The sequence below is a fragment of the Coturnix japonica genome, chromosome 6, assembly GCF_054131305.1.
Source record: "Coturnix japonica strain WE chromosome 6, WE-NBRP24, whole genome shotgun sequence".
NCBI classification, from domain to species: Eukaryota; Metazoa; Chordata; class Aves; order Galliformes; family Phasianidae; genus Coturnix; species Coturnix japonica.
The window spans coordinates 32,562,186-32,589,807 of record NC_140668.1 but is presented as its reverse complement, the minus strand read 5'-3'; the positions used below and the strand labels follow the sequence as shown (position 1 = coordinate 32,589,807).

Below are 27,622 nucleotides of genomic sequence, written 5' to 3'. Positions count from 1 at the left end.
CCAGCCATCTCAGCCGTATGAGGGTTTCAGCTTTCCAGTTTGCAGGTATGAAAACCCTTACAGAGACGTATCCAAATTGCTTTAAAATACCCTGCTTAAGCAAAACTGTCATAGTCTGCACTGATCAAATATCAGACACTATTTAAATTACCATTTCTTATAATCTCCAAAACTCTTTACCCCCAACACCAACTTTTGTCCTGACTTTTGCCTTTCTCTAAGAGCTGATTTCCTTTTATTCAGCTGCCTCATTAGAGGCAGTAACAAATAAGTCACTAGAGCAATAATAAGGCTAAGTTTATCTTGTTTCCTCCAGTCCCTTTTCTCACTGTATTACTAAGACTTGGAACAATAACAGGATGCCGGGATGCAGGATGGGAAAAGGCGGATTCCAGCTGGAAAACCTTGGAGATTGGGTTGCTGAACACTCCCAGTATTGCTCAACGAAAAGTGAAGTGGATTTTTCTGTTTGTTCTTCTTTTTCTATGTACTGCTTAATGTTTTGGGACACCACTGAATTTACTTTGCCTCATCTGGGAACAAACTGAAGCTCTACCAACTCTGACACAGGTAAGGAATAAATAGTATTTGCCATCTTTCAGCTGTGAAGGTAATTGCAGTTATTTTTTATCTGAACCAAAAATGTCTTCTACTGCTTTAAATAATTTAAGATATACCAGTGGTTAGGCTATGAATTTTATACATATCTACAGCATCCTTTGGGCCTAATATTGATAGAACTTAAAAGTAAGGGAGGACAACAGCAGAGCACTGGAAGAGGAAAATCTCTAGATTTCCTGAGCTATGCCACAATATTCCCAGGTCATGTAAGAGAAAAAAAACACGTTATGCTTTTTTTGTAGTTCTGTAATATTTAGATTATGTTGCCAGTGTTCATTCACAAAGGAAGAAGGACTGAAATGATATTGCAAACGGCAGCTGTAAGCCCTTTGTGAAACAATTCCATTTGCAGCATGGAGGTTGCAGGCTTAGTAGTAAGCAGGTGTATGCTATGCTGTGGTCAGTGTGCTCCAGCAAAGGGAGGTCTGCCCTTGGCATCTGAAAAGGTGCTATGGTTTTATGTGTCCAATCCAAAAAAGAGGGCAAGCCCCCACTTTTACCAGCCATCCCTCAGCCATGCTGAGGGTGCTTAGGGTTGGAGGGAGAGTGCAGGTAAACATTTCAGTGCCTTGGTTTCCTTAGTCCCAGCCCTGGGCAATCAGATTTTACAGCTCCTGTGCCAGAACACCTGCAACTCATACTTGAGAATTTTCTTGATCTCAGAGGTCCAAAACACACCTTTTTCTTTTTGTTTGTTTCAACAAGGTATTTTACAAACAGTTCCTTGATGCAAAAAGAGTGACCATCAGGAGAAAAGGACACAGCTTTAATTTAGCGTATGAATGCCTCAGAATAGCACAGTGCACTGCAGAGCTGCATGTGAAGTTACAACAAGGCATAAATGAAATGGAAAGCAAAAGATAAACTCAATTAACGAATCATTTCTGATCTGTTCATAAACTCAGTCATTTTTGAGAGTGTTACTGCCACACCACAGTAAGTACTTCCCAACACTCTACTCTTTAACAGAAGACCATAAAACTGTTATTTAGACATTAGAAAGTAAATGGTAACACTGAAAGCATGCGGTGGGACAGTGGTGTGTCATTCCAAACCTGCAGCTTACACAGAGCTGGGCTCAGGGCTATCGAGAGAGCCCAGATAGAGAAGGTTCCACTGAAAGAGTTAACAGGTTTGCTGCCAAAAGAAAACAGGTTTGTTTCACATCCTGCCTCTGTTGGATGAAACAGCTGAAAACAGGATATAGGTAAAAATCCCTGGCTTAAAGGCTCCCCTGGCTTATAGCTGGTACAGAACAAAGGATTGCACTATGCATCCACAAGTCAATACTTCAATTAATATTTCAAATGAAAAATAGACAATCTTTTCAAAAAACTCTTTTTCTTTTGGTCAGGTCACATTCCTACAGAAGTACAGCTCACACTAGGCTAGCCAATACTTCATCATTTCTAAAGAAGTGGAGGTTCACAGAGCAGAGGTAACCGGTTGTTGTGGGTTCATCACTCTGGTTTTGACTCAGGTTCTACCATTTTAGGTCAGAAGTTCATACGTTAGTGCCAAGAAGAAAATGGGATTCCTCTGCCTGTGAGAAATATGTTGAAAATGCTGAAAATGAAAATGTTTCAATGCATTTTTTTTAAAACAAATGTCTTTCTTCTTGCTGCCTTTGGGGCTTTATAAATCAAAAATCCCACCCAGCACAGTCCTTCTACTTTAGACCAGAGCAGAGAGTGACTATCTGTGTAAACTGGAGACTCACTGGGGCAGAGAGATGGCCAACACAGTCAGTAAGGAGAAAGTTATGTGCAGGAAGATGGGCGCTCTGGCAGATTTCGCTAGATAAGGACAGCTGAGCCCTTCCATACAAGATAAGGAGCTACATGTGAAAGAGTTGTCTGTGAAAGGATGGAGAGTTCATCCTGAGAAATGGCTGATATTTCAGAAGGAAGACAGGCATAGTCACCTGGTACACACTGCAGGTTTTTCTTATTTCAAAATACAGAAAGGCCAGTGCTCTGGGTTTTGTAACATGCTGTTTTAAAAAGCCCTTCACAGATCAGCAGCACTCCATCCAGCTCTGCCCCCACTGCTGTGCTCCCTGCACCCTCCTCTGCTCCCATACCAACAGTATGGCACCACCTCCTGACTCCGTGTGACACTCACAGAGCGCAAAGCAGGTTATCTACAGCACACACGGACCCCTGTCTTTATTGTGCAGGACAGTATAACGGGAAATCCCACTTCCATGGTATGCGTGGAAGATACAGCCAAATTCCTTCTGTCTTTGTCCACATTCTGAGTAATGCTTTGGCAGAAGCAGTCTTTCCCCTTCCTTTTATGATGGTATCTGTTCTGAATTTGTGTTCTGGAGATCCTCTCTAAGAGTGCAAAGTGTACCTTAAAGCATGTTGCCTGAGGAGAATAAGGGCCTAATGCTGCTGTTGTGCAAATGACAGGAAATCCTGCCATTGATGGGAAATGTTCCTGTGCTGAGTTCCGCTTCATAGCCAGAGCCTCCACAGGCACAGTCCCAGGGTAGCTTCCCCCTTCCCTTTGTAGGACCTCAAGTTCTGCACATGAATTTTGAGATTTGCAGTAGCTTACTGGATTTAATTGTCACTGTCTTTCAGATTAGTAAGAAATGTCTGAATGAGAACTTTTTCAGCACTGTAAGCTGGAAATTTGCTTCCCTAGTTTTATTTTGATTTGAAGCTGAGATTTCCCTCACTCTGAGAGCTAAACTGTAAGTAAAAACATTGAAAAGCTCATTGTAAATTCATAAGAGCAGCAATAATATCATTTGTATCATGTCACAACACATGGGGATTTTAACAATGGAAATGTTCCAGGAAAAGACTCTAACTATAGGGGTTGGCAGAAAAGGTCTTGAAGTTAATTAAGCCTGGTCTGGAAGTCTAGTTGAATAAGGGCAGGAAATAGAGAAGAATGAACTGACATTTGAATTAGACATTTAAAAAGGGGGAAAAACACCGAATACTAATAACCAAACAAAACAGATCCAGGCACACCCTGTTGTTTTAGCCTTTTGCCCAGCCAGAAAATAAGAGATTTATGTGTGTGTGCTTTCTTTATCTGCCACAAAATTAATTTTCAGAATAAATATCAACGCATCAAGTTACTGAGTAGAATAATCTGGTCAAAGGAATTGGCACACACATTCAGCTAACATGTTTTCTCCGCTTCAGATTACTGCTAGCATGATAAGTATCAGCTACAGTGACCTGCCCATGATGCTCGGGTTAGAGACAGATACTTCTGCTCCTGAGCTTTAGTTGAGAAAGATGAAAAGAACAAAATTCTATCTTCTGCAAACACAGTTATGTTGTACTTTGAATATATATATATATATATTTGTTGTTGTTGTTGCATGCAGTGCCTCAAATGATGGGGACTTTTCCTTAATCAAACCAACTCAGTCAGAGCTCTGTGCCAAGAAGCCTCTCTGATATGAAGGCTTTACGTGGAAACAAAAGGAAAGTAGAAAAGCTCCATAATATATTATTCTCAGAGTCATCTTATTTTGTTCTAGCTTGGACAAACTCCTAAACATTCAGGGACAGCTTCCGCTAATCTCTGTGTACAGCTGAGCTGTCCAGGGGCAGAATCAAAGCAGATTGATTCTGAAAGGTGCACACAATTCATTGTAGAAAACAAAGCCTCTGGTTGGAGATGCTTGAGGAATCTTTTTAGCAATCACAAACACTTCCAGTACATCAGAACCATTCCATCTCTGAAAGGGGATGAGCCTAGTACTTACTGAAGGATTCTCCTGCCCCCTTCTCACCCAAGCCCCACTCCCTAAAATCAGACAATGCATTCCATGGGAGCTGCTGCCAGCACCCACATCTCCACCTCTGCTACCAGAGAAGGGTACACAATCATTAACTGGCTGAAAGAAAGGAGAAACATCCACAGACACTTCAGGTCATGCCAACAAGACTGATGGAGACTCAGTCCTTCTGCAGCATGAGTGAGACTCTTCTCAGAGACAAGTACACCAAACAGCACGATTATGACTGAAACTACGTACTTTTTGGATGTGTGTATGAGAACAAGTTATTCACCTATTTATAATGCTGGTACTTCATCACCATTTTCAGCATTTGCCCTTATCAGTAATTACCTGGATAGGAAATGTTTTCCTCTTTCTGTTTTGGACAAATAATTCATAGGGGAAAAAAATGCTTGTCTTCCAAACTGCATACAGGGTTTATTCCACTCATGTTATTAGCTATTGTTATTTCAGAACAGAAGGACTATATTTAAAGCAAAGTAAAAGCCTCTAAATAGCTCAGATTTCAACAACATTTGGCAACTGTCATCAAAAGACATGCGTCCAAGAACAAATATTCTGTCACTTAATTGTTAGTTTCACTCAGCAACATCTGGGGAGCAAAGAAATAATATTACTCATAGATCCTATGAGCTTGCTAGTTTAAGGAAATTGTACCCTCTAAATCAACAAAGCACAGAGTTCCATGTGATAGTGACATGATTACACTAGGTGGTAATATTCTGTTCCAAAAATGTAAACTCCACTTAGAAGCTTGAAAGTGCTCACTAAATCCAGAATACCTCTTCTCCTTAAGTGTCATTTGACCCTCATACCTGTACAGAGATACAGGAGTTGCTTAAGGCCTTAAACTCAATGTTGTCCATGCTGTCAACATATGAGAGAAAGCCAATATCTTCTGTTTACAATGCTATATTTATTTGTTATACAAGCATCATAAATTGGTTTAATAGTCTCCTTATGAATTCTAAACAAGCATCAAAAGATCACTGCACTTACTCTACTTACTGTTTATTTAAAACATTCTAAATCAATTTGGGGTCACTTTAGTGAAAGCATCTGTACTAAAGCATTATATGACTACAGTACCAAGCCCATCATGAGAACTCTTCAGCAGCACCAATCAGAAGCATTTCAGTGATTCAAGTACCATCTCAGTTTCAGATTTTCAGTTCTCAAGTCTCTCTACAGCCTTCATGATGACAAATAACATTATTGTGAAAAATGAGTAGAGACACTGATTCTGCACCTGGCATGATACATGATCTGCATGCTGACAGTGTGAAATGAGGAAGATTCTTAAAACTCACCTAATGATGCAGTGTGGTGTAACAGACCTTTATGAGTATTTGTCTCCTGAGAGAGGTGAAGGCCAACATTTTCACTAAGGCTGCTGGATTACTGTCTAGACATACCTGGATGCATTTATAAAAGGAAAACAGTCATCCATTAAAGCAACAACTACACTGCACAAGCAATCTGGATAGAATAGCAGAAACCAGTCAGTGTCCATTTTGCTCATTTTACTGCTATCAAAGTATTGTTTTGCGTCCATCACAAATGTCATCCTCAGCACAGCAAACAACCTTTGCATGAATAATGCACCACTGTCACGTCAACAACAGGAACGACTCAAGAACTATTTATTTACTCCAAAAATAATGCTTCCTCAAAGTCCATGAAGAGACCAGCCCACAAATTAAAACATGTATTTAATTTACTTCTCAATTATCAGATTTGCAAGTAAGGAACTCAGATAAAAACCATATAACTAGAGATAACAGGAAAATGTTTTACTTCAGGATTGGAACAGGAATCATAGCACATGCATAAGCATCACAGAAGTAGTCCTTCTGGGTTTGATAACTATTTACGACTTCCGACATACCATGTTAAAAAAAACCTACCCCTGGCCAATGTTAAACTTGCAAAATTTCATACATACTGCACAGGTATGCAGAAATGCAGTCACATGCTTTATTACATCATGTACAGCATTCATTTCCATAAGTAGAAACGTTTCAGATCCCTGGAGGTATCTAAAATGACACACTATCCACAAAGAACGCAGAACAACCAGGCACAAAGCATCAGCCTGGGGGACAGACTGTTATGAAAGGTCTGTTGTGATAAGACACAGGGAAATCGTTTTATGGGAGATTTCGATCAGATACAAGAAAAGCATTTTTTATGCTAGGAATAGTAAAACACTGGCACAGGTTGCCCAGGGAGTTGGTGGAAGCCCTGTCCCTGAAGACATTCAAGGTCAGACTGGACCAGGCTGTGAGCACCCAATAGAGTTGGACCAGATGACCTTTAAGGGTCCCTTCCATCTCAAATGATTCTATCATTCTATGATCTCTTCCAAACTATTCCAGAAAAGGGTACTGTTTGACGTTTTCTAGAAGTCAAAATCAGAGCTGATTCACAGTATGTGTGGAATGTAGATAGATAAATCAAGATCTAAGCCAAACAAGTGTCTATCTGTGAATAGGAAATCAAGTCCAAACCTACACTAGCAACACAGTCAATAGTTTTACAACTAATCCATTCTTTGTCAGGTGGGAGTAATACAAGAACACAGACAGCACTCTCCAAACCACAAACATGTTTTTGTACATTTTTCAAAAACATGCTAGAAACTGAGAGAAATGAACAGAAGTTAAATGCCCTCCTGCTTTTGTGGGCCTTGGTGCCTGAGCATCCCATAGGCTTGACTGTGAGCTCTCAAAAAAATCTCTATCTGGGAAGGATTTCTGTGATTGTGATTCTGTCTTGCTAACAGGCCGTATATGTTACAATTCTATTGATAGTTACCAGGATCCCTGTAACAGGTAGTTCTGTAAGGAACACTATTTGAGTTAAAGTAGTACCTCCAACAAAATCGTTTCTTTTTTCCTGGAGGTTATGCCTGTATATAAGGGGTCAGATTCAAAGCAGTGCAAGCAATTTTTGAAGCTCCCATCCTACAGCTTTGGGATTTCAAGGAAAAAGGGGAGGGGAAAAAAAAAAATCAACCTTCTCTAGACTTCAGAAACAGCATGAATTATGGCCCAAGTATCACAGGGAGATAACTTATGGTAAAGATTCCCTTGAGATTTGCTGTTCTTAGTTGATACTGAAGACAAAAAGCACTTAACGTCAGTGTCTGCTATCACTTGTTTGTCCACAGTGGCATAATTCCTCCCTCGTTACAGTCAAGAGCCACTTGCAAAACCAAATGAGATGTGACCCTATACAGCAGCAGGTCGCTGCCCCTTCAGTACAGCTGCTGGGCAGTGACTGGCAGACAGAGACAGATGTAAACTCTTCCAAAAGACTCTTCTGTGCCTAAGAAAAGCCCAGGCAAAGCAGACTAGCATGAAACAGTGTTTCCTGCCTGCTGTAATGGGTGACTGCATTCATAACACTGCACTGTTGTTCACAGAACACAAGCAGAGCCTCCTACAGGCTATTCTTCTCCCACTCATACTGACAGTCTTGGTTTTGTTAATCTACCTAGCTAACATTATCAGGCACATCACTGATGTAAAAGAGACTCCAGTGAAGCCAGGAGAATTTACAGATGCAAGATCAGCTGTGCAGCTGACACGTCTTGCTTCTCTTTCAGATTTGTGGAGAGGTGACTACTAGCAAACAAAATGCTTAGGTTCCCCTATACAGAGGGGATCATTGTGACCTCTTATAACTTTCTTCTGCACACATTTCTCTAAACTTTACAGGAAATGCCCTCTTCGACCATATTTTCAGTTCACAGCCTTCCTCTGTACTTCCCACAGCTCTTAAACCCCCAAGTCAGCAGGTCACTTACTGAAATGCAAGCAAAGCAGTCAGGAAGCTCTGGGAGGGCATTAGTGTAGGTTTCATTACTGCTTTCACCATCCTTAGTTCACGGCTATTCACACATTGGTGTGGAGGTAGCTTTGTTTCTTAAATAATATATATGTATTTTTTTAAAGGCCAATATCAGTGCTTGCCTCCCTCATTTTTACCTAGTTCTGTGTCAGAAACAACAGAAAGACCAGGAGCCCTGTCTTGCTGCCTGCTATCAGTCTGGCACCCTTTGCTCACTGCTGACCATGGGCCACCTAATCAAAAGAAAAGAATCTTCAACATACACACCATATTCATGGTTATTATTGTTTAAAGGGACTATAAATAACAACAAATAAACATTTTTTTCATTTATGAAAGAGATGTCTGACCTGGCCAAAAACTCCATCCAACCATCAGATGCAGCTGTATTTTCTACCACCTATGAGAGAATTGTTTGGTATGCTGAAGAGATGGAAAAAATCATTATTTTCCCCAGACTCACCAGAAATGCAGAGCTGAAATCAGAAAGAACATACAGAATGAAAAAAATGCTTTTTTTTCTTCAGAAAAAAACATGAGGTAACAAACTAGGGGCCAAAATCAGACACAGAACAAACTCCTCAGCTCTGCTGCAGAGCCCCAGTGCTAAGAATACAGAGAATACAGAATACAGTGCTCACTCAATACAGAGTGACGTGGGATTTTTTTGCAGTTGCACATTTGGTTAAAATACTGCTGAAGCAACTGTTCATTCAAAGCTACTATCACAAGTATAAAATGCCATTTAATAATCAGCTTTCAGGCAGGCATTTGCAGTCCAGATTGTTTAGTCATCAAAGTGGCTATTTACTTGAAGGTACTATCATGCATATAAAAAGTCATTTTATAATCAGTTTTCAGGTAGGCATTTGTGCTCCCGGCTGTTTAGTCATCAGTGGAAGCCACTTCTCAGGTGTATAAAGCCGACATAAGGACAATCAACACCATAATACTAGGCAGCCAGGCACCAGGCACATTTAAATCAGCTCAATAAGCTGGAAACCAAAAAGCAGCACAGTGTTCTCAGGAAAGACCCACTTTAGAATGAATTATTGTACATTGTTGAGAGTATGTGACAAGACAGCTTTAATCAGAAACAAGAGAAGCGCAGAGGAATAATTTACACAAAGAAAGAGTAACAAGAAATGCTCTCTCCAAGTTAAATGTTGCACAACCTCCCAATGTGTCACTGAAGGTTGAAGATGTGGTTCCCATTCCCACTGAACTCACTATGTGTCCTTAACTATTCTCACCCTGTAAACTCACTGGAGCAAAGGAGGACTGCTTTTTTGCAATTTAGAAGCCACTCAGAGCATGCAGTGCAGGTAACAATTCTATCTGTGTCATTACTTTGCTGCCTTGTCTCTCCGGGTTTGTCAGAGCAGGTTAGAGCAATGTTGTCTAATTAGGAGATCAAAAAAGTTGGGAGAAAAAAATCCAAGTCTGCTGTTAGTGCTGACCTCAGTCCATGACAGTAGATGGCAAAGAAATTTAAGTCCTCTGTGCTTCAAAGGTACCTTTTGAAAGGGATACAGCTTTTCATCTAGCAGCAGTGCTTTTCACAGATCTGAGAAGGCTTTATCCATTCATGTTAGCACAGCCATTTGCAGTCCCTGAAATGCAGCAGTAAGTACTGCTAGGGCTACTTTCTTCTAATCAAGTTTTGTCTGCTTACCAAACATGCTCCTTCTGCAAAGCACGCATAGCATGCATTAATCTACAGGCACTGCAAAGATTATTTATCTTCCTTACATTTGGTGGTTACTTTTCTATTTCTTACTGCCTACTGTATTCAGACATTCACCTTTGGTCTTACACATTGTATAAATGAGAAAGTAACAGTAAAACTGGGCTCTGTAAGGCAGAGTTGTTTTGTTAGCTGACAGTGAGTCAACCTGCTCTCATTAAATCTAATGTGGCTTCATTAAGAATAGCAAGTGTCCAGATCTTGAATCAAAGTAAAATTTTTGCACCTGAACAACATCTAATTTTGAAGAGTTGGCAAATTCAGCAGAATTTTCACACAGAGCTGCCAAGGGAAGGGACAGGGAAAGGCTTATGACAATACTTGTGGTAATACAGACCTCCCCCTGGAGGGGAGTTGCCAGTACTGTGTAACAGAATATAACCTGTCTTGTATTATTCACTTATCAGTCATTTTCTTATTTTTTTCTACCCTGATGAAACTCTCAATTTCAAAAGAGATTTTTCATTTTCATTTACACTGTTCAGATTCCGACCACAATACTGTAAACAAAAATAATCATAAAGTTTTCAGCTCAACAATCAATAATCATTTAGTTTCCAGCTTTTTATAACAATCAGGTATGCAAATTATCTGAACAATATATAAAAAAAAAAAAAAAAAAAAAAGAAAGAAAGAGTTATTACAGGGGATCAAGAAGGGCTTATTTCTTCCCTGGTGTATAATAGTGGCTTCCAAGCAAATTCCTCTCTGAGAATATTCCACATCATTACTTCTGTCTTGCCTGGAAACAAATGCCACAAAACAAAAACTCTCTAAGAATACCTTAATCTGATTAACACATCAGTTTAGCTACAGATGTCTGCATATTTAGCAAAGTCTTCATGTAGAAAAGTGGTTTAAGTTTGACTTAACATACAAGCATAGAACAAGATTTGTAATTAATTAACCTAACCTCACATAAGCATGAATAGGTAATTTCAGAGCAAGAATTAAGCCAAGTAAGAGGGAAATACCAGGAGAAAAAAAAAAAACAAATGTTCATTAGAATATTCCATCAAACGTATTTTCATTGAATGGACACTATTTATCATCAGACTTGTTTGATTTCTTACTAAAATAACCTGCAAAATGCAAACTTCCAATCAGTACAGTATTGCCTGCATCTTCACTTGATTTTTCTTTAATAATTACTCCCAATCTGCAAGAAGAAACTACACTGTATGTATCAGGTGTCTTATAAATCAGTCTGAACACCAGCATCTCTCAGTTAAATGTCTACAGTACCCTGCAGAACAAGTTATTTTCTGAAATAACTCAATACATAAAATGAATAATGCTGGTGGAAGAAATATCATTCGCTGTAAGAAAATTTAAGAGCATAACAAGAAGTTTAAGTATTTGAATAAGCCATTCCCCTGCTAACTTGGAGGAACACTTAAAGTCCTTGCTTAAATTAAAAAAAAAAAAAAAAAGGTTTGAATTATTAGTAAGAGTCAGAGTGCAGCAGGACCCTGCTTCTAAAGTGTCTGTATGTGCTGCCAATAAAGGGCACCCTGAAATACTGTGATGAACAAAGCCACAAATTCAAGAGGATCTTTAAAGTATGTTTTAATCAAGACTTGACATTTGAGCTCTAAATGTTTTCTGCAGGTCTATAAAATTATTAGTTGCAGTGAAACGAATGGCAGCTCAAGCAGGCAGTGCTGTCCTCAGTTTCACCTGCTAACCTCATCACAGCAAAAATCCATGAGATCCCACAGGACCACAGCAATGAGAGGAAATGGCAGCTGAAACACTACCATCTGTTTTTCCTGAAGTACAGACTGTACCAGCTCACTTTAGCCAAATGGTTTTCCTTTGGTTACCATGTTTTGTAACTTTATGAACAAAAGATGGAGCACAGCAGCATCAAATTCAGTGCCTGACAGTTCCAGCTGTAAAATATTTGGGATATACTGATAAAATAAAGCAAAACAACTATATCTTACTCATTTTTTTTCTAGGAATAAGATAAAATAAAGCCAAAGTAAATGCACAGAAGAGAAATAAATAGCTGATTCAAAAAGTTTTATATAAATCCCTAAAACTGTACAAACCACAGCTCAGCTATTAAATAGCAGCTTTGAAGGCAGCCTATTTAGTCATCTCTTACACATCACAACATTCTGCAGGTCATGCACAACTGTAAAGAGAGCAAAATTTCACAGTAAATAAATCTTTTTACTGATAATGATGCTGCAGCACAGGGTAACACCGATTACCTAATTAGCAAAGTGTGATTTTGAAAATCCCAGCAAATGATGCCAAAGATATTAATTTAATCTCATATCTAACAACATGCGTGATTTCAACTTCTCAATCACAATTAACTTTTACTCTTGATGTATGTGCTGACAGCTCCTAAAAGCTAATGGAAAGCCATTTCTGTGTAATTTAATGTCTGATTATTGGAGCGTTTAAGTTCCCTGACAGTGCTTTACTTTGCAAAGGGAAAATTTAGTGGAAAAATGAATCAGCTTTTCTACATGAAATGAACTCAATCTGATAACCAGGCCTGAAGTTTGCTAATATTAACTCATGATGTAAAAAAAAGGGTTTCACCTGAAAGTAATTTTATGAATTACTCTTCAGTATGTGCTAAGATCTAAGTATAAAAGATAAATGAATAAATTTGGGCCTTTTTTAAGAGACAAGGAATTGATGCAATAAACAAGATCTCTGAGCAAGATAATTTTCTACATTGTACTTGGAATTGATTGAAAATTCCATATGAATCTTTTTTTTCCAATAAACAACAAAAACAAAAAAGAAGTTTTATTTTAAATCAATAGTTTCTATATGAAAATATTGACTACAGCATATTTGATGTCAGGTCATGTCAAAACATTGCATTTCAGTTTGTCAAACTCTAACATTTCATTTCAAGTTGAGTTAACATGAACTTTGATCTGGCTCAGCCTTGGTGTTGCTTCCCAGGTCAGCTCCCTCCCATGAGCTATGAGCCAGTAGCCAAACTAAACTTTCTGAAATGCACACAGGGTCATCTTTGCTACTGTATGTTCTCTTCAGATGAACTGTGGTAGCCCAAGAGGATGCTGAGTTTTATGGTAGCTTTAAAAACTTGCTTTTTTTACTTATTCAATTTTTTAGTGCTTTTTACGGTTGCCGAATCATCTGTTTGGAACTGTTTTGTGTTGTGAAAGTTTTTGTGCCCGATATTTCAATTTTTGATTCTAAGGCAGATTGAAAGAAATACAGAAAGTAATCAAACCTTCCTCTAGAAGGAAATTCAATTTGCACTTCCATGGATGCTTTCTCTGATTAATCTGATTCTGTTGTTATTTACACAGTTCTCGTGCTTTCTATTACTCCCTAGGCTCAGAAGAAGATGAAGAAGCTTATTCTGCTTTTCTCACTGTTCCTGGCTCCGGCATTCTCTTATAAAGAAAATCAGAAAACAAAACAAAACTTTTCTTCAAACAATACCAGTCATAAACGACTTAAGAGAGACTGGATATGGAACCGAATGCATATCAGGGAAGAGATTGATTCACCATTACCACATCACGTTGGCAAGGTAAACAGCAGCCTCTTAGCAGAGAATGTCTGGAAATGCAGAGAACAAATGAGTGTCCTGAGAAGTATTACTTCTTTGCAGCCTAGCTGAATTAACGGGGAATAAACGGCAAATAGAAATGGGACTGATGTAATAACGTTACAGTCCTAAAATGAGTGCAGAGTGAATCAAGAGCAGCATCAAAGGAATTATAATTCTTCTAAAGAATACAGATAAATTTTAGAGAATGGCAAGCATGGAGCATCTGCAGTGAAGAAACAACTGCACTGCATGTGGGTGCAGAGTAAGGAAAAAGGTCTGGCAGCTGATGAATATCAGTGTTTTTCTGGTCGCTCTTTCAAAAACCTGGGAGATCAGCTAATAAAAACATACATATTAAAGACCACATAGCTTACATCCCTCAGCACAGGCACAAAAGTAAAGTGCACTTTAGGAGTACTGTTACACAATCAAAAATTTGTTTCACAAAGTGAAGGAAAACAGTTTTTGAAAGTAATAACAAGCATTGACCTGACCACAAACTCATTTTCTTCAGGGCAATGCTCATAAAATCCTGTGATTAACTGCACATCACCCAGATAAAGTTCTCCCAGTCTAGTCTTTCAAATTGAACTACTTTGACACTTCTCGGATAAATGCAGTTCTACATTTTCCTTCCATGTGCAACAATCAGTGTCTGTCAAGGCTGTTATGGTAAAGTGAAACAGACCTTTCTGGATCAGTGCTGCTCATTGGCAGAAAGCACGAGAGAGAGAAAAGAGGCCACCGGGTACTCAGCTACCACAGGATATCTCTGTTTCATTTCAGACCAATTCAGCAGCAGATTGAGAGAGTTTTTATTCCTGGTGCTGTCCTAAATAAGAGTAATTCACTTTGTACTGTGCTCTGTGGTCTTTCAAAAGCGGAATGTGTCTGATTACTTTTGCAGTGACTGTGTACAGTGCATTGCATTTGCAGGATTGAACACTTGATAAATCCTTTTAAAAGGCCACAGCATCAGCATGGCCAAACCGAGCGACAGATGCAGGAATATGCTGATACATCTGGATTTTATCTTTGATGACCTTGGAGGCTTCAATTTGCATGTCCATCCTTAGATTTAGGAAAGGCAACCTTGGAAGCTGAACCTTTCATACCAAATAAGTAAATAGAAATTAAGAAAGAAGACAAAGGCTGTACTATCTTTGAGACAAGGGTGAGATTCTTTCTCCTGTTACAACTCCAGAGTCACGAGCTGTTGTTCAGCAGCACCAGCAGTTAGAAGCATGATTAAATGTGTGGAATGAGGAAAGAGAATTTTAATAGCACATTTCAAAATAAAAAACATAAATGAAAGAATGTTCAACAGTAAATGACAACTACGGGATAAATCAAATCCTGAATACCAAACAGCTGCAATTTATGATAATGTCAGTAACAAAAGACTAGAAAATCTTTGTCGAACCCAACAATTATTGATAAATAGCTTGCTGAAACAAGAATGCTGATATAGTGCACAGAAAATTGTGTTCTAAACTTTATAGCAGCGTTCTTAGAGGAGCATAAATAGGAAAGAATCATCAGATTATGTCCAGATTAAAAGAAATAATAATGTACAAAACCACCTGGGACTGGATTAAATTACACATAAAAACAGACTCATTTTACCTTTCACCCCACCCTTTTTCATACAATACAATCTTAAATTTGAAACTCTGTGGAGTGAAAACTTAATTTCACTGCCATAACCATGAAGACCAACTATGAAGAAATGACACATGACTAAACACAAGAAAGCTGTCAGCCATGGCAGGAATTCTTCTAAATGGCAAACAATGGAGAAAAATGCTAAATAATGTTTGTCAGTAGCTGTGAATGAGTTGTTTCCGTCATTCTGTGAAATCCAAGCAAAATTCCACTTAGAATTCTGCTACATTCCAAAGATTATTTACCAACAACTGTGCTCCATGTAGTGGTACCTACATTTCTGACACAATGAGGCTGACAATTTTTATCTGTAACTGCATGAACAATTTATATCTTTAGGAAATGTGAGGCATAACCTTAAAATAAAACATTCCTGATATATAAGCAAACAGGTTTCAGTCTGGATGCACGTTTTATCCTATGCTGTACTGCTTGTTTGTCCAGTAATAAGCCAGCTGTCATCAAAATTCCCAATGGTTTCAAACTGAGTCTGAATAAGAGGTCATGTTTATGTGTATCTTCTGGTAGAAACTGTTTTATATTCCAAAGCCACAGCTCACTTTTATCTCTTTGAAATATACTTTCTAGCTCACGTCGAGTGCAGGGAACAAGAATGCTATGTATATTATTGAAGGTGAATCTGCCAACACCATCTTTAAAGTGCAAGGGTTTGACGGCGACATATATGCTTTTGAGAGGCTGGACAGAGAAAAGAAAGCAGAGTATGAGCTGACAGCACACATTATTGACAGAAGAAACAACCGATCACTGGAACCGCCATCTAAATTTATTATCAAGGTTTATGATATTAATGACAATGCTCCCATTTTTGTACAAAAGGTATTCAATGGATCTGTCCCAGAAATGTCACGATTAGGTAAGGTTCTTCCATTACTCGTTTTCAATTCTTTCCTTGGCTAAAAAGCAGAATTTATACTAAATGTGGTGTTCAATAATCCTTTTCTAGGAACCGCAGTTACCAAAGTGACAGCTGAAGATGCTGATGACCCAACGGTTGCAGGTCATGCCACAGTTACCTACCAAATCATTAAAGGAAATGAATATTTCACAGTTGATGATTCTGGTAGGTCAGATATGCAAGTGTCAAATGTTGACCTTATGCTTTCAGGAAAATACAATTTTAAGCCATCTTCTTTCAGGACAAGGGAGATAATTACGCCAAGAATTTAGTTTCAACTGTAATTTGGAAAGATTTTACACTCACACTAACACAGTGTCACTGTCTACATCTAAAAATGAACCAATAAAGGCATGATTGTAGGTACCAAGAGGTAAATGACATGATCAGGTCAGGTGATCCCTACTGATTAAGAGATCAACTAGGAGCCAATATAACTCTATGTTTTCAGTTCAGCACACATATCATTCCTTTGACCAAACTGATAAAAGAGGAATAAATTAAGAAATAGCACTCCTAAAGAATAGCTGACAAAACCTCTTAAAAAGCAAATGGCAGATGGTAATTACAACACAAAAAAATGCCCTACAGCTTTGCAGACTTGGCACAGGAGGGATGGGTTACCCACTCCTTAAGTTAACAGAAACCTATCTTATTAGGCTGATTTTGAAACTTTGTTTCTGGTTTCTAATCAGTAACTCAAACCTTTGCTTTCCTAAACTTTTTTTGTTTAAAGTTTGTCCAGATAAAGAAATAAACTCATTATCTCTCGTAAGCTGGTTCTCTGGAGCAACTAAAGCAGATAAGGAGGTGATCAGACATGCACTCCAGGCGCTGTAGTGACCAAGCTTAGACATTATCAGCTGGTTTCTGAGCAGCAAAGACAAGTTTAAAGAAATTTACTGTACAAAATGTCCCGAATATTTCATCATTTCTAATAGTTTTAGCCTTAGAAAAATATAACCATAAAACTGCTACTTAAAGGCAAATGTGTGGCATAAGGTAAAAACTCGCTCTCAAAATTAAGACATGAAAGTGTTACAAAATCTAATCATATTCAATATTATTTTTTAAAGGTGTGATTTCCACAGCCAGAGCTGATTTGGACAGAGAGACTCAATCAACATATGAAATTATTGTTAAAGCAAAAGATGCTCTAGGGCTTACCGGGGAGTCAAGCACAGCTACAGTCGTTATCAGGTTAACAGATATCAATGACAACTTCCCAGTATTCAAACGCCGTAAGTATACTGTCAGGGAAGCATCATTTAGAAACCATGAGCTGACATGAATGAAAGAAATTTACATTAGGCATCACAATTCAATTTTCCTTTAAAGTGAACAAAAGATTCTTACATATTCAGACGCCTTTCTGCTTTTCAGCACTGGCTTCATTTCCTGGTAGGAGTATATCTAGAGCAGAAAGTAAAAATCAGTATTAACTTTAATAACCTTATAAAGAAACCTGACAATTTCAAGAAGTAATTAAAAAGAAACATTTAAGTACTGTCTGTAGAGACTAATAACACTGAATTCTCAATCATTCTCTGTGTCTATCTATGAACTAAGAAAAAACTTTAAGTTCTAACTTGTTCCATGTGCACCGTCATTATGACCCCATTGTTGCTTTGTGTTTTTTTTAAACAGCATCATTTCACTTTAAAGTTCCTGAAAACGTTTCAGTAGGAGGAGAAGTCGGCCGAGTCGAAGTTGAAGATATTGATGAACCACAACACAGACATACAAAATACATTTTTGTCAGAGGAGATTACAGGGACACCTTCGAAATTGTAGCAAATCCATTCACCAATGAAGGAATCATCAGACCAAAGAAGGTACTTTTCCCAGAAACAAAGAAAAATATGATTTTGTTTTTCCATGTTTAACAAATGTTTGATACGGTGTGGGGCCAGCAGCAGGAAAAAATGGAAATGCATGAAAGCCACAGCACAAAAGGTATTCAACCTGAACACCTCATTCTGTAAGCCCTGAGAGGAGAGCAGGTGATTTACCAGCCTATTTCACCTGCCAAAACTGGGAAAATCTGAGATTGCTGCAGAGTGCAAAGGGGATATTTGGATGCTCCTAACAGTCTGTGAATGCAACAGTTGAGTTGACCAAGTCAAAGAATCAAATCTTTCTCTTCTGCAGCCAAAGGGAAACCAGAGCAGGAATGTAAATGCATACACCTGACCCCCCCTCTAGAAGTGCTCTTTGCCATCTAGCATTGCTCCCTCCTGAGCCACATCCTGCTTCCCTGTCTCACCTCTGAGCATTGAAAGCTTCCCAACTACTGCCTGGTAACTCTTACTTAAAAGGACGCAGGCTCTCCCAAACCTCTAATATGGTTTGCTCTTTGTTTTTTAATTCTCAAACCTACTTAATTTGCACCAAGAAATATTCCTGCACTATACAGGGCACTTCCAAGCCTAAATTTCATTGATTTCATTGATTTATGGTGAAAAAAAAAAAAAAAAAAAGATGTAAGACTATATATTACTGTGAGTAATACTCAGATTGACACGAGTTTGTGGCTTTTTTTTTAACTTCCAAGCATCTCTATATAGCGATCAGTATTAGAGATACTACTGAGATGGGAAAATTCCATATAGAAAAAAGCAACAAATATCCTGAGACTGGCAAAACCTTCAGCAGTGGCCACACCGTGCCAGCAGCTTTCCTTCACCAAACACATGTCCCCTGTTACCACAGGGCCTGAGACATGTGATGCTATCAGCCTGTGCCAAAGAGCAGCAGCAGCAGCAGAGATCTCACACACCCACTGCCAGAGGCAGAGACAGCTTAGCCTTCACCAAGCAGTGGGCAAAGTTTGCCCCAGTATCTTGCAGCACGCTGTCAGGCACGCATGTACATCAGAGTTTTAAACATACAGTCAGGTGAGATACAGTTTCAACTGATAAAAAAGCACTGTCATTTCCACGTGCAATGTCTATTCAAACAAAAACACAGTCACCATGATTAACTACAGCATATTTCACAGTGTGTTTATAATCTTGGGTGACAGGGAACATGGTTCCAAGCTTTGAAACACATGATAGCAGGGGCATTTCTTACCACTCTAGCTCTTGACCTTCCTTCCATTGTGGGATTCCATCTGTAATCAGTTATGGTGAAATTAAGGAAACAAGTATCATTTATCATCAGATTCACCAGCTATGGAGTCTGCCCTGAATGAAAGGACAGGAGAATCTAGTACTTGACCCAGGGAAATAGGAACTAAACAATTTTGGTATCTACAGAATCATAGAACAAAATTACTCCTTGCAGAACTTTGAATGCTGAATGAATCTGTTCAAAACCTGAGGTTGCTCCAGCCAGTCCATTTATGAAAGGGAAGTTCAGCTGGATATGCATTCCCCAGAGTCTTGTCAAAGTGCAGTTCACTAGTATCTCCCAACAACAGCACAGACCTTTACTTTGCAGAGTTAGCTAATTTTGCCTAGCCATCACCAAAGAATATCTATGTTTGTCTTTCTTCTAGCCCCTGGACTTCGAGAAAGTAGCAGAGTACAGGTTTGACATCGAAGCAACAGATCAGAACGTTAACACTGCCTACTACAAACCTGGTGGCTCCAAGAGCATTTCAACAATTACCATTGAAGTTACAGATGTAGATGAGCCTCCTGTCTTCGCCAAACATCAGTATGAATTTAAAGTACGGGAGAATGATCCTGAAATAAAAACACTCGGCTCCGTTCAGGCGTACGACCCCGACGCAGCTAAACGGGAAATCAGGTAATGCAACACCAGCCTTAGTGGTTCTATTTTTAAGTAGAGAATTTGCTAATGATTCCAAGAATTTGATGGAGTATTGAGACACTGACCTGATTTTTCAGACATTTGCAAGCAAAAGAAAAAATCCAATCTGACTTTTCAGCCTCTGCAACTATGGATATATACAACAACCAAGAAACACGAACATGTTACTTATACACATGAATTCATGAATAAAACATTTCTACATTTAAATACATAATCTTGGATATTTTCCCACGGTTACAATAATCTACTGTTTATTGCAACAACTTTCTTGAGTATGTGCTTTGTAAGGAAAAGAAAATGGACTTCTTAAAACAGTGAAAGCCCATAATCTGGGAACCTTGCAGAGGGATATGTTATGCTCTCCCAGCTTGCATAAATTTAGGGAAATGTTCTGAGGCTCCATAGAATCATAGAATCACAAGGTTGGAAAGGACCTACAAGCTCATGTAGTCCAACCATCCTTACATTAGTATTGTTACCACAAGCTGCTAAACCACATCTCATAGCTTCTCATCCAGACACCTCTCGAACACTGCCAGGAACGGTAACTCCACCACCTCCCTGGGCAGCCATTCCAGTGCCTGGCCATTCTCTGAGAGTAATACTGTTTCCTTATCTCTGATCTAAACCTCTTCAGGTACAACTTGCAGCCATTTCCTTGGGTCCTGTTTGTTGCCTGGGAGAAGAGGCCAAGCCTGTCCTCATCACAGCCTCCCTTCAGGAAGTTGTAGAGTGCGATGAGGTCTCCCCCGAACCTCCTCTTCTCCAGACCAAACAATCCCAGTTCACTCAGCTGCTCTTGATAAGACGTGTGCTCCAGACCCTTCACCAGTTTCATCACCCTTCTCTGGACACGTTCCAGGGTCTCAATGTCTTTCTCAAAATGAAGGGCCCAAAACTGAACACAGTACTCAAGGTGCAGCCTCACCAATATCCCTGGTCTTACCATAAATGTAATTTTTTATAAAACTACTCTCTGGCCTTTTCCTATGAAGAACTGAAGTGAAACACAATATTGTAACTCCTGTATTGATGCACCTCTTTTTAAATAACACAGATTTGTTCGACGAAGAGCTAGTCCTAATGGAGACTATGTTAGAGTATCTGCTTCTGGAATTATTCAACTTCCTAAGCCTCTAGATAGAGAATTCAGTTCTTCATACAACATCACTGTGGCAGCCCAGGAAGTCCTGGAGGACGGTAAGTGCTACCATTTCCTTACTTGAAAGAAATCTGTGGGTGCCTTTACAGCTGGACTGTGCCTTATCAGGAAGGAAAGCCACAACCTGACAGCTTCTTTCCACTAAGCTACAAATGAAATGGATGCTTGCAGGGTTTGCACAGCAATCTTCCAAATCAAATGAGTACCTACAAATAGATCAAACACTTTTAAGACTTGGCCCCTTGCTATCACAGAAATACTTTCAGCTTGTTGAAAGGAATGACAGAGTCATGAGGAGAGGAAGAAGCTTGGGGAACAGACAGAAAACTCTATTTGCAACAAAAGTATCCGAGCCAGTTTCCCCATTCACACAGAGCTACAGAACGTGCCCACCAAGCTCCCCAAATATTTATACATGGCTCCACTGGGTTTAGGAAGAGGAGTGGGCTGGAGCAGTTCCCAGTTGGATTGGAAGGGGCCAGACTCTTCTGCTAAGTGAAGGATATCCGTGCCTGTGGCCTTAGAGCCAGGGAACAAGGGATACCACAATCACAGAGAATAAGGAATCTGAGAGCCATAATGAATTGTCATTTTCTTCTTCAAAGCTCTTCACTGCTTAGCCCAGTATGAGAGTTTTGAGAATAATATCTTTGTCTGTCAAAGGAAAAGCTGGAATGAGTGATGGAGCTAGGAGTTCCTCATATTTGGCATGTAACAGTCACAGAGGTGGGCGTAATCCATGGGAAGGGCTGTACAGCATCTAGACTCCAGCCAGTGTGTTACCACTGCTGTCATTTCAGGCCGTCTTTCTGACAGAGAATCACACGCACAAGTTCACGTCATAGTCATCGATGAAAACGATAATGCTCCAGAGCTCGTTTATCCTGAGGAACCCAGAGTGTGCGAAAATGCTGCGCCAGGGAAGGTAAGGCAGGAGGAATGTTCTTCCTTAAGCACATATGGGCTGGCTGCACAGTTGTCCTCCCTGTGGGCTCTTAAGTATGTACATTACATATGCTTTTAAGCATGTACAGTATGTACTCTGGGCATTACCAATTAGACTGCAAAGTAAAGTAACCTTGCATAGCAAATGTTAGTAATTCTATTGTATCACATGGATGTTGACAGAGAGAACAAAACCGTTCCCAAACTCTATGAGAAACACTAAGAGAAACATTGCTAATTGTGACATTACTATTGTATTTATTGATGAGAGCATCTGCGTGCACTGCTAGCAATAGTACTTGTGGGCTTAGATGTTTCACCTCGGATGCAAGAAAATACTTGCATAGCCTATATATATCATGTTAGATTAATTAAGAGATTTTTTCACAGATTGAAATCTGATGAAATCATCTATTAGAACATGCAAGGTACTATTTCACCTTTAATTTAATTTTTAAATTACCTTTGGGACATAATCATATGAGGTTTTATACTTTATACATCTTATGTATCTCAAGTTGAGGTTTTCAGTCATACGGGATACACGGCTCAGCACTAACTTACACACTCCACACGTTTTTATCACACAATGTATACTGGAATTTATGACCTCTCCCATCTTACCTTTATAGGTAATCATCAGGATTTCAGCTACTGACAAGGATGAAATATCACCTAGAGGTTTCTTCAGATACTCGCTAACCACAGAAGACAGCAACTTCTCCTTGATTGAGAACTACGGTAGCGTATCCCTGAAATGCATTTTCTCAGACAGCCACAGCGAGACAGCAGCTCAGGGGGGAGGAAGGCTGTAGCAATGCCCTACAATTGGGCCACCAGAGCTAAGCAGATATTTTGAAAGGCTTAACCTACTGAAAAAGATGTTGCCACCCAAGTTTCACTGGGTTCCCCAAAGGCTTGCTCTGTCAAAGGCAAAGGTGTATCAAATTACTTATAATCTACAAGGAAAAACAGGTAGAGATTATCACTTAATTAGCTATTGTTACTTCTTCCAGATAACACAGCTAATATCACTGTCAAGTATGGACAGTTTAATCGTGAACTTGCCAAAATCCACTACCTGCCTGTCATCATCTCAGACAACGGCGATCCTGAGCTCAGCAGCACAAACACACTTGTTATCAGTGTCTGCAAGTGTAATGAAAAAGGCGACTTCACTTTTTGCGAGGAAAGAGCTAAACAAGTTGGAGTTAGTGTACAAGCACTGGTGGCAATTTTTATCTGCATCTTCACAATCATTGGTAAGTTATTGGACTTTGGTAATGTTCTTCAAGATGTGGGAATTTATTTTTGGTTTGGTTTTGTTTTTTATTTCTTAATTGAGGTCCAAAAAAGCTTTGTGGCTACATAATGGTCACAAAGGCAGAAAAGCTCTAGCTATTCAATTCATTCCATTTGCTCTATTTGGCCTGTTAGCGCAGTTCCAACTACAAGTATGCTCATTCTATTGGAAAGGCTGGCTCGTTGGAAAGGTCACTGCATGTATGCATAATACACTTGATTTAGTGTTACTAGGCTCACATGCAGCTATAAAAAGGAAAATTGTACTGAGGCAATGACAACAGTATTCCTGTTTCCAAAGGCTGAAGTACTCTGGAAACCCTTTAAGCAGTACAATGAACATATACACATAAATTTGTAAATAAGAAGGACAGTACCTATTTGTTTTATTTGGAACCTATCATAGACTGGGCAACATTCTTGTATTGCCTGAGAAGAGGCCTCCTTTGCAGCTACCAGACAAGCAGCATTTGTTGCCTGGCACTAAATATGTACGTACCACCTCGAGGCAACCATCCATAGAACCCTTCAGTGCACTTGCAACACTATGCATTTGCACCTGTGATGCCAGCTCAAAAGTCAGTTGTGAAATCCTTGCAGACAGAGAACTGCTTTGAGAAAATATAAATCCTACAAACTAGCAGTATTTTAAGCTATTTTTTTTAAATAAATATCTAAAAAAACTTTGGACAAAGCCCTGAAATGCATGTCTGTTATGCAACGTGTCTAAAATGCAATTTGTTTTACTCTGTTACTTTTCTATTTCAATTGCTCACTTACATTTCCTTCCCAGTGATTGCACTGCTAATTCTTCTAAGGAAGAGACACAAGAAGGATCTGAGTGGTCTCAGGAGGAATGTGGCAGAGATCCACGAGCAGCTTGTCACTTATGATGAAGAAGGTGGCGGTGAAATGGACACTACCAGCTATGATGTGTCTGTGCTCAACTCTGTGCGCAAGAATGGTATTAAACCAGAAGTGGTGCCCTCCACATATGCACAGGTCCAAAAACCTCCTGGAAATACAACTTCTGGTGCTGGAGAAATGGAAATGATGATTGAGGTTAAGAAGGATGAAGCTGACAATGACAGGGATCTGTTGCCATATGACACGCTTCACATTTACGGCTACGAAGGGGCCGAGTCCATTGCAGAATCTCTCAGTTCTTTGGAATCAGGCTCCTCAGACTCAGATATTGATTATGACTTCCTAAATGACTGGGGACCCAGGTTTAAAATGTTAGCTGAGCTGTATGGAACAGAACCAAATGAAGATTTTGTGTATTAAGTTCACATTAGCCACACATTTTCTCCCTTCCTCTATAGATAGGTATCAAGAGCTACCAATGGCCACAGAAGAATTCACAGCTCTTCACCCAGGCAGTACTAGGATTTCAATCAGACACAAGAAAACCTGATAGCAGTAGGGATAAAACAAAGCATACAAATAAAGTACTGGCTTCCCCAGCACTGCTCTCCTTGCCAATGTTCTGTTCTTCAAACAAAATTGCTGCCTGAGGACCCAGAATCTCCTAGAACATGACTCCTCTCCCTGCCTCGACAGATCCTTCTCCTCATGAAGTGGTATTGTCTCTGGTTTCTCCTTCATTCCTCTCATCCTGTGCTGCTTTCATCAGTATGCACTCAGGGTGACCCTCTGAAACACACAGGTTTGGTGACAGTGGGAAAGAATGTTTTTATAACCTCCTGCATCTCCAGCCTGCCTGGCCTGACAGTAACATCTTTATTGATACTCCACGCTTATGCTTATCCAGCAGAGAAAAGAAAGAACATATGGTTTATCACTTAACATTAGAAACAATTCCATCACTTTCAAAAAGAGGCAAGACTTTTCCTTCTTTCCAATCTATTAATTATTCTAGCTTTATAGTCTTTGACTACATACATGAGTTACTGCAGATAAAATTAGACAGGATTTTTAGAGGCATAGTCTGGTTTCATCTCTCATTTTTAACAGCCTGACAATGATTTCAGGCACCTTTCTGGAGCGCTAGAATTTCCTCTAGCTACCAGCAAAATTGTTTTTTCTTTCTGTAAATAGGACCTCAGTGTTACTCAATGGAACGTATCCTGCAGGGCAGGAAATGTGGACATCAGGGGAATGTCAAGACTCCAGTACTGTAAATCTTTCTGGATAGCAGCATAGGTCTCTCTGGATCTCTAAAAAGGTTGAGTAAGTTTTTTATTCAACACTATTAAAGGAAATTTATTATTTCAGGGACAAAGGACGGGCCTCATTACTGTGAAACTGTTTTGATTTTTTTCTAAGCAGGTACTGTAAAACGGGTATTTTCCACCTAGGAAAATATTGTAGAGTTGCAAACCAGGATACTACACACCTACACATTTGTCTGCATAAGAGCCATAAATGTAAGCAAGGTTTTGGAGCGGCAACTGTTCTGTCCATGGTAAGCACATGTTCAGCTTCATGCCTGATGAAGAGCTACACAACGAACAGAAAGGAATTTCCCATGCCAGACGTTACCCAGCCAAAGTCTTGTTAGAAGTGGATCTCTTAGGACAACAGCCTGTCTCTGGTTTCTGTCAACGCAGATTCCTGTTATCTTCAGCAGGAACATAACCCTACTACACCAACACTCAGTTTTGCAGAATCTGTGCTACAGTTGTATGTATTAGTTTAGATGATTTGATTATTTAAATTTGGGAGCTAACCACATAATACTAAATCTTTTTATTTTTCCTTCCTAAAACAATGTAGTGGAACCTCGTTATTTTCCTTTTCATTTGTTCGTGTCCTCTCCATTCCCCACAGTACTTTTGTGGCAGGAGACAGCAATGCACAATAATGCAGTCTCCTATCAGTCCACATAACTATAGAAAACTGTGTACTAAAACACCTGCTAGACACAAACATATACTATCAGCACTGATTCAAATCACTAACGTTTTCAAATATGAACAAAGGGAAAGCTAAGTAGGATCCAGCCCATTGATCACATCACCTTTGGATCAGATCCCCTACAGGAAAAAGTAAATTTGGGGATGACAGCCTTGGTTGTATTTGTAAATGCGTGTGCCATTTTCTACTATTTGCTTAATCCAGCCAACAGTGTATGTTATTGAGGTTCCACATGTTAGTATATTATAAGGAATTCTAACTAATACTACTTACCATTTAGGGTTTTCATCAGTAATTAATGTATTGGCGATCAACAGGTAAAGTTAGTTATGAAACTATTTAGTGTAGTAAATAAAGTACTTCGTTAAGCATCACCCAGATAGTATTAGCTGTAATTGCTGTTTTCAAGCTTGTTTTATAAAGCTTTTTTAAGGAATGCTGTATCAATTTCCATCATATAAAGACGTTTGCACTGGATATTTTAATATTGCTGTACTGTACTTTTTCTTTGTTCCTTGGGCTATACAAAAGTCACTCTCGAGTTTGGATTTCTGTTGCATTTGTGAGTTTCACAAAGAAGACAGAGCTGTGTGCTACAGTGACCATTCCTGCCACTTCCTTTCCCTGCCAGTGATCACCACCCAAATATATTTCCAAGATTATTGTAGCACTTTACAAAATCCCACTGATTTTCCCCTGATATGGCACTCATCAAATGCAAAGCTTGGAAAAAAGTTTGATTCCTTCCCTGCCAATTGCCATGAGGAAACTCCAGATCAAACACGCTTTAGCACAAGCTGTAATAAAAACAAAATGGATGTGCTAATTATGTTACAATGAAATGCATTTGTCCAAAGAAGGAATTGGATGATTAAACAGCTACTTGCAACTTGTAGCAGAGATTTTCATAAAGGTTTTCGTTATTAATTTAATTAACATGCATCTCAAACTCTTATCCCTAAAAATGTCCCTTAAATCATTATTTTATTACATTCACACTGAGAAGTCTGTGCCATTTCATAAAGGTTTTTACTCCCACCCCGCAGCGCCGCGCGGTGGCGCCCGGCCCCAGCGCTGCTGCACCGCGCCCCGCGTCGGGCTCTTCTAGCGGCCGCTCACGGAGTGTTTTATGTGCGATCAGAAAGGTTACTAATTCCTGAGGGTTAATTCGATCAGCTGCGTGCTGACTTCACAGAATTCCCTGACCTTCCCACAAGCCAGAAAAGCTACGACGCCTGGGTTCTGAAGGGGAAAGCAGCGATCTCACTGAGGCGGAGCTCTGAAGGGCACAGAGGGCGAGGAAATAGCTCGGAGCAGAGGATGTGAGCTCCAGATGTCTCCTTCAGAAGGCACCATCCTCCCTGGCAGCCCCGCTCGGGGCTCTCTGTGCCCTGCCCAGCTGTCCCTGT

At 39.5% G+C, this 27,622-nt stretch overlaps 1 protein-coding gene across 3 annotated transcripts; it reads left to right on the top strand.

Annotated features, from left to right (window-relative positions):
• Positions 1 to 426: 426 nt before the first annotated feature.
• On the top strand, positions 427 to 26,698 carry CDH5 (cadherin 5). 3 transcript variants are annotated; one of them, XM_085551157.1, is made up of 13 exons: positions 427 to 570; positions 3,213 to 3,325; positions 13,336 to 13,536; positions 15,811 to 16,099; positions 16,190 to 16,306; positions 17,218 to 17,382; positions 17,789 to 17,976; positions 19,644 to 19,897; positions 20,982 to 21,124; positions 21,887 to 22,011; positions 22,664 to 22,772; positions 23,048 to 23,293; positions 24,127 to 26,698. In XM_085551157.1, the coding sequence occupies exons 3-13, from the start codon at positions 13,348 to 13,350 to the stop codon at positions 24,618 to 24,620; spliced, it is 2,319 nt and encodes a 772-aa protein (XP_085407283.1). In that variant the 5' UTR covers positions 427 to 570; positions 3,213 to 3,325; positions 13,336 to 13,347; the 3' UTR covers positions 24,621 to 26,698. The 3 variants fall into 3 exon arrangements, with proteins under 3 accessions (XP_085407283.1, XP_015729566.1, XP_015729565.1); XM_015874080.3 differs by lacking the exon at positions 3,213 to 3,325; XM_015874079.2 differs by lacking the exons at positions 427 to 570; positions 3,213 to 3,325 and adding an exon at positions 6,544 to 9,576.
• The last annotated feature ends 924 nt before the right edge of the window (positions 26,699 to 27,622 follow it).

Bases quoted from the DNA above. Each gene is read 5' to 3' on its own strand.
- CDH5 (XM_015874079.2), top strand. From the start codon at position 9,454: ATGTGGTTCCCATTCCCACTGAACTCACTATGTGTCCTTAACTATTCT. The intron at 17,383-17,788 runs GTAAGTATACTG...TTTTTTAAACAG, and splicing joins CTTCCCAGTATTCAAACGCC to CATCATTTCACTTTAAAGTT. The intron at 21,125-21,886 runs GTAAGTGCTACC...CTGTCATTTCAG, and splicing joins CCAGGAAGTCCTGGAGGACG to GCCGTCTTTCTGACAGAGAA.